Source organism: Heliangelus exortis, chromosome 2 (genome assembly GCF_036169615.1).
Source record: "Heliangelus exortis chromosome 2, bHelExo1.hap1, whole genome shotgun sequence".
In the NCBI taxonomy this organism is placed as follows: Eukaryota; Metazoa; Chordata; class Aves; order Apodiformes; family Trochilidae; genus Heliangelus; species Heliangelus exortis.
The window spans coordinates 44,702,403-44,717,039 of NC_092423.1; the positions used below are offsets into that span (position 1 = coordinate 44,702,403).

General features: G+C 40.9%; 1 protein-coding gene across 1 annotated transcript; it reads left to right on the plus strand.

Moving 5' to 3' along the window:
- Positions 1–3,294: 3,294 nt before the first annotated feature.
- LZTFL1 (leucine zipper transcription factor like 1) lies at positions 3,295–14,414 on the plus strand. Its single transcript, XM_071735854.1, has 10 exons — positions 3,295–3,409; positions 5,562–5,686; positions 6,150–6,344; positions 6,825–6,885; positions 7,704–7,772; positions 9,287–9,352; positions 9,489–9,566; positions 12,213–12,386; positions 12,846–12,949; positions 13,453–14,414. The coding sequence occupies exons 1-10, from the start codon at positions 3,407–3,409 to the stop codon at positions 13,469–13,471; spliced, it is 894 nt and encodes a 297-aa protein (XP_071591955.1). The 5' UTR covers positions 3,295–3,406; the 3' UTR covers positions 13,472–14,414.
- The last annotated feature ends 223 nt before the right edge of the window (positions 14,415–14,637 follow it).

Sequence of the window (14,637 nt, forward strand, 5' to 3'; positions counted from 1 at the left end):
TTTGCTGACGTCAAGGTACACAACATCCACAGCTCTTCCCACATCCAATAAGCAGAGTAGTTGATCGAAGGAGGAGATCAGGTGAGTCAAACAGGACCTGCCCTTCATCAACCCACGCTGCCTGGGCCCCATCAGATGGTGGCTGTGCAAGTACTGCGTAGCGGCACTCGGAAGGCTCCCTTCACCTGCCCTGAGACTGAGGTCAAACTGATGGGCCTGCAATTTCCCCAATCATCCTTCTGACCCTTCTTCTATAGGGGGATTACAGCAGCAGCTTTCCAGTCTTCTGGTCTCTCTCCAGCGAGCCAGGACTGCTGATAAATGACGGAAAGCAGCTTGGTGAGCACTGCTGCCAGCTCTTTCAGCACTCGTGGGTGCATCCCAGCCGGTCCCATGGATTTGTGCAGACCCACGTAGTGCAGCAGGTACTTGACCATCTCCTTCTGGATTCTGGGGGGATCTCTCTGCTCCTGCTCCCGCTCCCTGTCCCCTAGCCTAGGCTGTTGAGTTCCTTGAGTATAACTGGTCTTGCTACTAAAGACTGAGGTGAAGAAGCTATTAAGCACTTCTGCCACTTCCTTACCTTTTGTTGTCATCTTCCTCCCTTCATCTATCAGGTGATGGGTGGGTCATCCTGGTCTTTCATTCTTGAGATATTTATAAAAGCTTTTCTTTTTCTCCTTACCTGTGCAGGCCAGATTAGTTTCTAGCTGAGCTTTGGACTTCTTGATTCCCTCCCTGCATAGCCTCACAGCATTTGTGTAGTATTCATGACTGTCCTGCGCCTTCCTCCAGGGGTTGTAGATTCTCTTTTTTTCCTTGAGAGCCATCCAAAGTTGCTTGTTCAGCCAGGATGGTCTTCTGTGTCAGCCCTGAGTTGCCCTTACAGCCCTTGGCGATGGCCTGTTCCTGCACCTTCAAGAGGTTCTTCAAGAGAAGATCATCGATCCTTCCTGGACTCCTTTCTCCTTCCAATCAGATTCCCAAGGATGGGAAAGGATGAGGGGAAATGGCTTTCAGTAACATCCGGGGAGATTTAGGTTGGATGTCAGGGAAAACTCCATTCCAGAAATGCATCTTAAACACTGGAATGGGCTGTCCAGTGGTTGAATCAGCATCCCCAAATGTGTTTCTAAACCACACAGATTCAGTGCTTGGGGACATGGTTTAGCAGTGGGCTGGTAGAGCTAGGTTACTACTTAGGTGTTAAAGGTTGGACCCGATGATCCTGCAGAGCTTTTCCAACCTAAACAAAGCTGGGATTCTGTGATTTCTACTTCACTGGGGCATTTTGACTGCTGTGTTGCTGCCTGGTGGCACTGCAACACAGGAGTGCCATCCCTCAGCCCATCACCCTTCAGAGAATCATCATAGAATCACAGAATCCTTTTGGTTGCAAAAGACCTTTGCGATCACCTAAAACTGCCAAGTCCACCACCAAACCATGTCCCTAAGTATGCCCCTAAGGTCTTTAAACGCCTCAGGGGGTGATGGTGACTCAAGCACTTCTCAGGGCAGCCTGTTCCAGTGCCTGGCAATGCTTTCTGTGAAGCCCTTTTTTCCAAGTAGCCAACCTAAACCTCTCTGGCTTCTCAATGCCAATCCTCCTCTTTGCTCCCCTAACATTCATCTGCTGGCTTCCCGCCAGCCACGGGAAGGAGAGCCCCAGAGAGCCAGGGCATGAGTGGTCCCTCAGAGGTGCGAGAGCAGCAGATGAGAACTGAGCCAAAAGTGCCCAGAGGAGCCCCAACAAGGGGCTCTTCTCAGTGCTGCAGACAAGCAGCAGCAGCCCCTGGGGACACCCTTGGGTCCCACCCTGCGACTCTAGGAAAGTTTAGCACGAGGGCCACCTTCGTGGAGCAGGAGCGGCAGCACCTGGGCCAAAACGGCCCCAAGCAGCCCTGGCAAGGAGCCGTGCCCACTGCTGCAGAGGAAGGCAAAAAACCCCCGGGGACACTTAGGAGCCCACGGTGGGGGAAAAAAAGCCTTCCTTCCTCCCCCCAGCTGCAGGGCACGAGAGGCCCCCTTGGTGGGGCATGAGCAGCAGCAGGCACTGAGCCCGAAGGGACCGGAGGAGCCCTGACAAGGGGTGATGCTCAATGCTGCAGAGGAAGGCAAAAAACCCCCGGGGCCCAGGCCCAATCTGCCCCGGGGGAAAATTCCTTCCTGACCCCAGCAGAGCTGGCGATCGGCTGCTCCCTCAGCATCTGAGCAAGACCTGCTTCCTCCTCCCACAGCCTGCTCCCAGCTCCCAGGAGATGCCCAAGCCCTCCTCTCACTCAGCCTGCACTCACCTCAGGGGCTTTCCACAGTGGCCACATACCTGCAGCCTGATCCGCCTTGGCGGGAAGCATCCTTCCCACGCCTGGCAGGACACCCGTGGGTGCTCCAAAAGCCATGGATTCTCTGAGGCTTGAAGCAGGATCTCTATCCCTCAGCCCTATCAGGAGCTCGCCTAGCATTGCAGAACCTCCAGCAGCCTCCTCCAGCCTCCAGGTTTTTTCCCTCCAAGTAATGCCACTGCCTCCTCAGGGACATCCTCTTGGATGTCTTCAGGCTGCCTGCCGGGCCAGCTCTGGCAGCAGAACACTGGCTGGAGGAAGCCCCTTTTGTACTGCCCTGGGGCATTGTGACTGCTCTGTTGCTGGGGGGTGGAGTGGTGACGTGGGTCTGACAGGGTTGCCCTTGCCAACCCTCAGCCCAGCATCCTTTAGAGAATCATAGAATCACGGAATCACAGAATCATAGAATCACGGAACCACAGAATCACAGGATCATTTCGTTTGCTGAAGACCTTTAAGAACATCAAGTCCAACCATCAGTCTAACACTGCCAAGTTCACCACCAAGCCGCGTCTTCTAATTTCCTCAGCTACCGGTCTTTTAATTGCCTCAGAGATGGTGACTGCACCGCTTCTCTGGACAGCCTGTTCCAGTGACTGACTACCCCTTCTGTGATTTTTTTTTTTTTCTGATACCTAGTCTAAACCTTCCCTGGCACTGTGTCCTGTGATTGCGACTTGGCAGAAAAGAGACCGACGCCCACTTCACTACAGCCTTCTTCTCAGGCAGTTGTAATGAGTGAGAAGGTCTCCCCTCAGCCTTCTTCAGACTGAACACTCCTCTGTCAGATGTGTGCCCTACACCCTTCCCCGGGGAACAGCATCTCCCGAGGCGGGGCGGTTGCCCGGGAAACGGCCGCCGGCGCCTGACGGGCGGGGAGGGCGCAAGGCCCGGCGGGGAAGGAAGGGACGGCGTGGTCGGGCATTTCGAGTCACGTGACGGAACCTCCACCAATAGGAGTGCGGCAAAGGCGCTCGCGAGGCCTCGGTCTCCATGGCAACCAGCGGCCCGTAGGCAGCCGCTGAGCCCCGGGTCGCCTTCCCAGCGCCGGGAAAGGGGCCGCCATGGTGAGTAGAGGGGCATCCCCCCCTGTGCTGCTGGGCGGAGGGGAGTGTCGCCGCCTGACCCATCCTTTCTCCCCGGCGCCCTAGCCGTGAAGCGGGTTTCCGTCTCGGCCGTTCCGAGGCTGGGCGGGCGGTGGGCCCGGTCGGGTCCCTCCGGGGAGAGGCGGCCTGTGGTGGTGCGGAGGCCGTTAGTGGGGCGGCTGCTGCCCCAGCTGTCCTGGGCATCCGTGACACAACTGTCGGACCCTGCGGATGCGAGTCGGGGGGGGGTTTCGAGAGCCGATGCCTCGGTTGCCTAATTGCGTGTTTAAATCACGAATGGCTGTTGTCTTTGCTTATTTACTTATTTCGTAGTTTTATATCCTTTTGTAGCTGGTCTCTGTATTATGAGATTTCAGTACTGGTGTTGGTGTATGTGTTCTTTTCTATCTGGAGTGAAGAGGAGCTTTTCACCTAAAGAAAACTCAGAAACAGTGAAGATTGAATGTCAGTCAAACCTTTCATGCTGGAGCCCATCCAAAGATGGGCCACAGAACAGGTTGAGGAGACTTGGTGCCCAAGTCTCCTGAAGAGCAGCTGAGGGAACTGAGGTTTTTCCTCTGGAGAAAAGGAGGCTGAGGAGAGACCTTATTGCTCTCTACATGCACCTTAAAGGAGGTAGTAGGGAGGTCGGTGTTGCTCTCTTCTCTCATATCGTTGGACAAGAGAAAATGGTCTCAATCTGCACCAGAGGAGGTTTAGATTGGTTATTAGGAAAAATTTCTTTCCTGAAAGGGTTGTCAGGCACTGGAACAGGCTGCCCAGGGAAGTGGAGGTATTTAGAAGAGGAGGCCATCCCTGGAGGTATTTAAACGACCTGTAGATGTTCTGGTTAGGGACATGGTTTGGTGGTGGATGTGGCAGTGTGCTCTATTAATGATTTTCTCGATGATCTTCAAGGTCTTTTCTCACCAAAACAATTCCATGATTCTATATGATCTTGCATTGGCAAGATGTGGACCTTTGTGTGAGGCATTAGACGTGCAACCACGTTGTGCAGGTTTGTTTTATTTGCTGCTGTTGCTGTTTTCCTGGACTTCCTTTAATTTTCAGACAGTCAGTATCTGTGCTTCTGTTTTCAGTATTGATCATGCAGGTATCTCAGTATTGCATTTTAACTGGATCTACCCTGCACAGTTGCATTAATAAGGGCAAGGTGATCACTTCTGCTATTTCATCTAAGTTGCTGCATGGCTGTCTCCAGCATCAGCAATACAAACTCAGTATGTTGGAGTAAATAAAATGAACTTCACTTTTGGTTACATCAAATCCCCAAGGACTGTGATTATAAAACTGTGAGCTGTAGTGCCTCCTTGTGACTTGTGCTTCCTGCACAAGCAAGATTTATTATAATGTAATTGGTCATGCCAGTGCTCCTTCTTTTGAAACAGAAGGACTAGTTAGCCAGATCTAAAAATGCTTCCTTCTTAATTTGCCCTGAGAATATTTGTTTCTGAGAACATGCTGTTGAGAAATAAATTCAGATTATCACCTAAGAGTCATGGCCTGCATCAGAAACGGTCATCTTTGTGACACTTTATTTTATAAAAGAGTGATACCTATGTAGTGAGGTCTCGTATGGGAAGCCTCCAGATTTTACATGCAGTCTAACAAAGAAACGTAACATTGTTTCATACAAGTATACATTTATACAATGTTATTGTTTACAATAATAACATTTTTGCTAGTAGGTCTCTCTATTTTGTTGAATATTTTGCTCAACAAAGTCTCTATAGGACACATCATTCAGCCACATTGTGTGTGTGTGCATGTAGTACAAAGACAAATTTATCCAAGAGCTTCCTCTCACCTACCATCTTTTTGGTTCTGACCCTCTCTGACTGTCTCTGTCTCTGATTTTTATGACTTTTCTGAGGGTACTGATCCCGTGAGGACTTAATTGCAAGTAAGTGGTGCTTTTGAAGGGGAGCTCTGTGTGAGGTGTACAGAGATTACACATGTGAAAATGGGGTTGTTTTTTAACATACTGGTCAACAGGATAACCTTATAAAAGCAGGCACTGAAACAAGTCAGAAAGAAAGTCTTCACAATCCTTAGGCTCCTTTTTACTCATTTCAATGTATATTTTCCTTTGTGCTTATATCCTTGCCCACAGGCAGAGCTAGGCCTTAATGAGCACCACCAGAATGAAGTGATCAACTACATGCGCTTCACTCGTTTCAAGCGTGACTTGTGTCTCAAAACAGTGGATTCTTGTTTTCAGGACCTCAAGGACAGCAGGTACCAGGGGAAGGGAAGGGCTGGTTCTGAGTAAGAATGAAGCAAAATATGTCAGCAACACTTGCAGGCTTAAATGCTTCAGGAGGTGGCTTTTTTCCATTTGTATTTCTGTGTTCTTAGTAAGGGAGAAAGGCCCGATAATTTTCCAGATGTTACTAGGTTGTTCAAGTTAGGAATCAACATAGGTGTTGACAGTATGACATCGCTTTATAACTTGCTTCTGATGTCTAAATTTGATGTAAAACTGTAGCAGAAGCAGTATTTCTGATTGTGATGTTCCCAAGAGAAAATTTAAATACCATAATAATTAGTACTGCCTGTGGTCATCTCATAACTACTGACAATGGATATTTCTTGAGGAGGAGATTGCATTTTAAAAGAGTGATACTTATGTAATGAGGTCTCATAACAATGCAAAATATTACCTGTGCCATATGTGACTCATCTTAACTGTTCTGTTCAGACTTGTTGAGGAGACCTTCACAGTGGATGAGGTGGCAGAAATGCTGTATGGACTGCAGAGTATTGTACACAGTGAAGTGGAGTCGGAGCTCATAAACACAACTTACACCAATGTTTTGCTTCTGCGGCAGCTCTTTTCACAGGCTGAGAAATGGTACCTGAAGTTACAGACAGACATCTCTGACCTGGAGAATCGGTAACATAGCTTGCAATATACAGAATGTATTTCAAATTTAGAAAAACTTCGAATTGCTGACTAGTTGCATTCTGTTCCTAACCACAGAAAACTATTATTTTAGTATTGTATTGATAGGTTAGTTTCAAGTCTTCCACCTATAAAGTGGCAAGATGCACGATAACTTCAGATTTGTTAGGAATATGTTTTTATCTGTAATACTCTTGCATGAATTAGTGAAGAGCAGGTGAGAGATTTGATTAAAAATCCTGGTTGTCTGTATTTTACCCAAGGGTCTTGTATCTTACAGTTTTGATGCATATACTGGAGCATTGCATGACATCATCTGTTGCATTTATTGTATTTGCATAGGGCTTCTTTCTGTACTTCTAATCTTAAATGCAGTAAAGAGCATAGCACCAGTCTGGTAAAATGTGTTTCATAGCATAGCTCTTTAATAATAACTTTTAAAAAAATCCTCCCTTTATTTTTCTTTTTAAGAGAACTGTTGGAACAGGTTGCTGAGTTTGAAAAGTCAGACTTTACATCTTCAAGCAAGAAGGTAGAGTTTTATTTTAATCAAATCACAATCAGTAGCCATGTGGAGTCATGATGGGTGTTTGAAATGCTTAGTACTGACTGTGCTTTAGAGGGAAAAACAAAACAACCCCCAACTCTTTTTTGAAACAATTTAGAAAACTAGGTCTCCAAAAAGTAGCATTTTGCAGTGTAGCATCAGGGTTTACACTGGATTGCAGTGGCTACTTCCAGACTGCAGGTCCTACACACCCTGGGTGTGCCTCATAATCCTCATCCCAAAGTCAGCCATACCAGGGTTGTGTTGGAGTGTCTGCCCCTGGGTTCCCTTCCCCTGGAAACTGGGGTGAGACTGGGGAATTTGCTTGTCCCAAGGCTTTTACCCACTATGAAGTCAAGAGCTGAGAAGATTCCACAACACAGATATAACTCTAGCTTATCTTGTATGATTATGGTTGCATCTTGCTTGGTTTGTAGCCTAAGCATATATTTAGTTTAAATACATTTTTGAATCCTTAAAATAGGAAAGTTATTTTGAGCTGTGCAAATATTTTTTTCACTTGCTCACATTTTTTCTGTTTCCTGTACTCTTGTCTTTTGGTTGCTGCAGCATTGTTAGTCTTTTTTTTAATTAAAGTTTGCAATCCTTTCCTGTCACTATGCAGTGTATTTGGTTAATTTTAGCTGAAAGTGAAAATGAACTTGAAATAAAAAGTCATTTGTTTGTGTTACAAAAGAAAGGTGGATTGATTGTCAATTGTTACTTTACAGACTAAAGGAATACGTTTTTTCCTCCTGGAAATCTGTGTAGTTTTAATTTGTTAACATCTGTTATTTCTGTAGCCCAGTACAGATCTCATTAAACCAAAACTGGCTCCATTAAATGAAGGTGGGTCAGAGCTCCTAAACAAGGTAAGAACTTGTCTGTTTGTGCAGTTGTGGTTAATGACCATTCAGCAGAACTGGATAGCTATGGAGTAATATATGAATAATGTGCTTATCATAATATAGATAGCAAGTTAATATGTGCCAGAATGTATAGAGAAATGCTAAAAAATTAATAAATACTGTAAAGCATCTTAAATTTACTGTGCTCTTATAGTCTCTAACAGGCATTGCAATATTACCCTCTTTATGCAAACACTTTTTGTCCTTTGTAATGATTTATTTTTCCATTTAATGAAGTATATCCGTAGAAACCAGTATTCAGTTTGCTGGAAAGCCAGACAGCCAGGCAGAACAAGGAAATAAATTAAATTATGTACCTGACTGAAATGATTATATTATCGGACATTTTCTGGACCACTTAAAGTCAACCCCATTACATTTCAGTCGTCTGTTTGTTTTCTTTTTGTTGTTGCTTAAAGTCCTCCTGAAGAAAGAGGCACTTCTTGAAGTTGGTATTTACCAATAAAAAATAATCCCATTTCCTACTTGCTAAAGATTTTTCAGAATTACAAAACACTTTCTAGTGTCTGTTACCAATAGTTTTTATGAGGTATTGAACTCATGTAGTTTAACTAAACTTTTTTTTAAAATGCCCCACTTCTTATAGTACACTTTTAAGTCATCTTCAATCAAGAAATTTAGCAAGTTGTGTTTTCTGTCTTACAGCCTGCATTACCAAAATGATCTGAAAAGTACAGGGTCTGAATCAAGTGGTTGTTACCTGTTAAGCTAACTAAAGCATTCAAGAATTCAGACTTTTACTTGTAGACCAATGTAGTTGCCTTTCAAAAATAATTTCAGAATCTGAGGATGCCCCCTCCCTGGAAGTGTTCAAGGCCAGGTTGGATGGGGCTTTGAGCAACCTGGTCTAGTGAGAGGTGTCCCTGCCTATGGCAGAGGAGGTTGCAGGGGGCCTTAAAGATCATTTAGTTACAACCCCCCTGCCATTCTGTGATTCATATCTGATAGTTTTGTTTTGTTTTTTCCAAAATTCTTCAAAGCTCATCTGCTGAATTTACTCTGACACATGGTTACTTTCTGTGACACAGAACATGGTACACAGTAACCTAATAATGGTCTCTTAAACAAGAGCTATGAAAAAAATCTTATTTGCCTGTTGATGGAAAATGGAAATTATGATTAGCAATGAGATCTGCATCTCTGAAAGTGCAATTTTCTCTACCAGGAATCTTGATACCAGCCAGATGCTGAGTTCACTGATCTTAGTTCAATAAAGTGTTTGCCAAATTAAACGATCCTATATATTACAGTGTAATTGTAGACTTAAATTTTTTGCTGACTGAGGCAGGAAACACAATAAATAAATGATTACTGATTTCTTATGAAGGCCATTTTTGTAAGCATTTAGAAGCTTGTTTGCTTTCCTAAGCTATGAAGCATATTTTCTTACCTGAACTATTTGGAAAATTCAAAATAGCACAAGAGTGTTCACAAACTTCTTCTTTGTTAACCCAAAGACAGTTGCATCTCTCCAAGAAGAAAATGAAAAGTTGAAAATCAGACTCAAGACTATAGAAACACAGGTAAATTGCCTATAAGCTCAGGTACTCAGTGCTGTTTGTATATTAAAAAGTCTATGAATAAGAGTCTCATGCTTATTATTCTCGTGTTTTGAATTAAAATCTGTTTCTGAAGTTTTACATTTTTAATATGTCACAGGCTACAGCTGCCCTAGATGAAAAGTCCAAACTAGAGAAGTCACTGAAAGATTTACAGATGATCCAAGGAGATCAAAAGGTAAAAGATTTTCCTCCCTACCTACCTCTGTTTAACACAACTGTTGCCTTTCTGTCTGAGAAGTTGGTCTGTATAGTATGTTTCTTTACTTGCAAATGCAGGAAGTTCAAATTAGTATCATCATGTTCCCACTGACATTGTCTCTTCCTGCTGGTCTGTCAGTCAGCAGACAATCCAGAATGTTAACTCATTTTATGACAGCAATTTTGTGTCACATAAGCCATGATAAATTATTATCAGAAAATAGCATTCAAGAGCTCTTATTCTCAGGGGTGATAATTGTGTTATCAGATAAAAAAAATCTATTTATTTGTTTCCTCCCATTTACTAATGAAAGAGTATCTAACCTGGTTCTTGTAGTAGCAATAAAACACTATTTTTTTCATGCATTTGTCATAATCAGTATTGATTGGAGCAAGCCAGACTTGGTGTTACTCGCTTTAGACATTAAAAATCTGAATACTTATGGGTCCTATATTTTTAAACATCAGGTGAAGTTTTGCTGCAAATGTTAATGATCATGGATCACATGACAAATGCTTGATTTTTGTGTAGTTCTACCCACACCAGCCTACTGTGAAAAATAGTTTACTGTTTATTTTTACTTCTTGGGGTTCTTAATCTTTATTGTAAATGAAGTTTCCAATATGGTGAGTTGCTGCTGCACAAAAAAACCCCAACAAACGACAACAACAAAACAGAAAACAAACAAACAAAGAAAACAAAACAATGTAATAAGATAGAAGTCATGCAGGTTGACACAGAACCTGTTCTGGTCACCTTAGTATTTTTTATAAGTTTTTACTTTTGTCAATAATTAGAATTTTCTAAAGTTTGTTCATGTGTGATCATTTCTTGAATTTAAAATGTTTCTGTTCAAATGTCACTTCAATTGTATTATTTTGAGAAACTGGCTTTTTAAAGTTTCTGCTGAAGTTACAGGTTTGAAAGTAAAGTTCAGTATCATAAAACATTTTCACTTTAATTTTCATATTTTAATCCTGATTTCTTTTTATTTTGCTTTCTAACTGGTTTATGGTATGTACTTGGCTTTCTTAATATGTTATAATTTTATCTAGTAACTTTCAAAATCTATCCAATAATATTATTAAATAGGGAACTTGATTTATCAGTCATGGCAAGTATTTTCTTCATGTTTTGTTAAGCCTTAAATTATTACAGGTTTAAAATATTAAATTAGTTTATTAAATTCAGGATAATAGTGTTTGTAGACTTAAAAGATTGGAACCAAATCTCATCCTACTTTTCTGGCTAAACATGAATTGGCCTCAATGGCAAGGCTGCTAAGTATCTTCAGCTTTCATGTCCTGATTTGCTTTCTATAATCTGTCACTTTCTTCTGCATCTCTTAGGTTTTCTGTTTACAAACATATATATGTTGTTAAAAGTAGCTGGTAGACATAGTGCTGAAATACTACTCTGTTTAATCAATTAATGCATTAGTTGTTTGAAGGAAAAGCTAAATTTTGTCTGGTTTCACTCTTACATTTTTGTAGGATGGGGGTCAATACAATTGTATGAAGCAGTTACTCGTTAAGCTGTATTTTTCAAACTCTTTGGACAAATGACTGCCAAACCACAATGGTTCTTTAAGAACCAACTGTCAGCTCAGCAAATCTATGATTTTATTTTTTTTTAATATTTTAATTTGGTTCCACACACCAAGTGTGAACCACAGCTCTGTTAGAATTTGAAGTTTTAGAATTTTTATATAATTGACTTGTGTCACAGTTTAGAAAGATGATCACTGTCTGTTCTGAGCTTTGCAGCCTTGGATTCTGTCTCAAAATTCAAAATAAGCTTTTCTTCTGTGCAGGTAGTGTTACCAGGTGGTTTCCTATGCTCAAATCTTACCATCCACATAGAAAAAGGAGCAGAGTTTCCTTAGCTTTTAGGTATTTGTTCTTTTTAAAGTGCATCTGGTTCAGCCTCATCCTGAGACATCATACTGCTGAGAGGCTGAAGTTGAGCTTTTAAACCCAAGAGATTTTTTTGTTTTGTTTTGTTTAGTTTTTAAAAAGGAAATGCATAGAACAGACATGAATATGATGTGTTGTGATCCAGAACTGATGGTCCAGAAGAGTTGTTTATTCTCCCACAGAAGCAGGAAAGTTGCTTCACAAGCAGCTGTGGAAGCTCTTCCTGCAATGCCTCTGTGAACAATGTGGTGTCAGTGCCTGATAATATAAGCCTTAACACTTTAATCCTTTCCTACCCTCTGTTATACTAATGGTTTCTGAAATGCCTGCAATATTTTACCTGTTTTAAAAATACATTATAGCATAGACATTCAGATCTTAAACCAAAATTCTCTGATTCTGGATACTAAATAACTTTATGCTTTATGCTGTGACTTCACCTAATTTTTAAAGAAGTGAAGTACAGCTTGAAATGTTGATTTGGCAGAAAAGGCATTCCAGCCATCTTTAAAATGCATTTATGAAAAACAAAAAACAAACAAACAAACTTGCAAATTAGTGCTTTAACTTAAAAAAAAATACTTCTAATTTAAGCTTTACAGGATTGGCATGAATGTAATTATTAATAATTAAGATGTACCTACATCTGGAATTTTGCACTTGACATTTTGCATTTGACATATTTTAAATGTTTCTTCTTTTGAAGACTAATGCCAACCAGGATATCACTGAACTGGAGAATAAAGTGGCAGCTTTGAAATCCCAGTTTGAGAAGACTTTGAATGACTCTACTGCAAACCAGAAATTCTTGGAAGAGAACTTGGTGACAACAAAGCATGACTTGCTTAGGGTTCAGGATCAGCTATCAATAGCTGAAAAGGTTAGCATTTTATTGTAATGTAAAGGTGAGATCCTTACCTTTTGACTGCTTAGTAATTTAACAAATATACACTATAGATGCAGAGTTGACTGGATCACACTTGTGTCAATGTATTTTTGTTATTCAGTGGAAAAACACATTGTATGTAACACAGCAAAACACAGCTAACTGTGTGATTATAACTTAATTAATACTTGAAAAATTGTGTTTGCCTGCAGTTAAGGTTTTTGAATGGAAGCGTATTCCCAGTCTTCAGAAGACTTTTAGCCTAATTTCATGAGAAAATAAATTTTGTGTTTCTCTGGCTTTCCATGTAATATTTGAATGTTAGCTGGCTTCATCTAAATTTCAACAAATGAGAAAAACTACTATTCTAGGAGGAAAAGCACATTGTCTTTTTTTAAAAGCATTTTAGTTTTCATAATACGTAAAGAATATGTTGGTGTTGTTATTATGTAGGAATTAGAGAAGAAATTTCAGCAAACAGCTGCCTATCGCAACATGAAAGAGATTCTCACAAAGAAGAATGAACAGATAAAGGATCTACGTAAAAAGCTTTCCAAGTAAGTGGCATTATTTTATTTCTTATACTCTTATTTATGGGAATGAGACATTCAGAGTATGTAACAGTTCACAGATGTTTAGGCCTCTGTTGAGTAAAGCAAGGTGTACCCTGGCCATTATCTGTTGTAGAATAATTCTGCAAATGTCATGTGAGCTTTGGCAGTGTGGATTGCCTTAGACCTAAGCAGCAGGAGGAGAGAGGTGAAATTTAAACTTGTGTTTAACCTTCTGCCTGTAGTTTGGGATTTGTGGTTAGGTTCCTGGTCATTTCCTTGTTCTACTATTTGGTAAACTGGCCAATTCTACTTGGAGAAAATTGTCTAAAAATTATGTACTTTCTCCATGTAGAATTAGTGCCCTAAGTTGTACAGCGAGCCTTGACAGGAATGGATCACTACTGGAACTAATTTATTTGAGTTTCAGAATGCCTCTTTAGTATTTTCTACTCAGTTCTAATGACTGTATTTTCTTAACTCTTTTTTTTTTTTTTTTTTTTAATTAGATATGAGTCAGAGGACTAAAACATCAAGAACATGTGATCTGTCAGAAGCTGCCGTAGGAAAAAAAAATGTAGATTGGTATTATTTTTCAAAAAAATTTTGTTTTGAATGGTATATTTTTTGCTTCTAGTGCTTAAGAAACTTTTTATGAATACTAATAAGATGCTGGAACTCCTATCTTATTCCTTATAAACCTACAGTTTATAGGTACTGGTTTCTGTAGTCATGTTTTAATTGTTAACCACTGACATTCCCTGAGAAATAGCAAATGAGCTTATTGAAGAACTGAGACCATTCTCTACAAAGAAAGGAGTTTATTTTTATTAAGAAAGGAAAAAAAAAAAAAAAAGACAAAAAAATAAACATTGGAGTTTTCTGCTGTCTCCGAAGTGGAAACTCCTGTTGTTACTTTTCTATAGTTAATGTAGCCATGGAGTGACACTGTATGTGAAAATTGCATCAGTGGTAGTAAAAAGTAGAAGGGGAAAAAAAAAAATCCACACTGATTCTGAAATGTTCCTTCACACTCAGCATCTCACACCTCAGCAAAATTTGGTCAGTAATGTTTTGCTAGGGGGTGTTTATCGGAATGTGAGGTAAATATGTTTTATAGCAGAAGTGCTGAACCCTTTCAAATAAAGCCACTGCCCAGAGTTACACTTTTTCACTTGTATTTATTTGCAATGAATTTGACCTGGCTAAGAGTTTGCCAGTATTCTTAGCTTTAAGATGATAATCTGAAAAAGCACAGGAAAATTGTGCTTATTTCCTTGGTTTAGGTATTTTCATCTCCTTCCTTCTTGTAATCTCAACAGAGAACTGCTTATTTCTCTCAAGTCCTGTTTGTAATCCTCTGCCTTGCATTTATCTGGGAGCCTCCTAATAGTGCATTCTACTTGTTCATCTGTTGCTGTTCATATGTATGTTGTATTTATTCCAAATAAAACCATTATGTTTTCAAACACTTAATCTTTAAGAAACTGCTTGGATTTTTTATATAGAAAAGCATGGCATATCAGTTGTGGATCTTGCCTGAAATGAGAACATGTAAATCAGATTTGTGCCCAAAGCCCCACCACATCAGACAGCTGTAAAAAAGTTACCAGTTTCAGGGCTGGAAAAAGACTGCTTTGTGTGTGTATGTTACAGAAACTGTCACTTAACAGTGCTTGTCAGAGCTGCTTGAA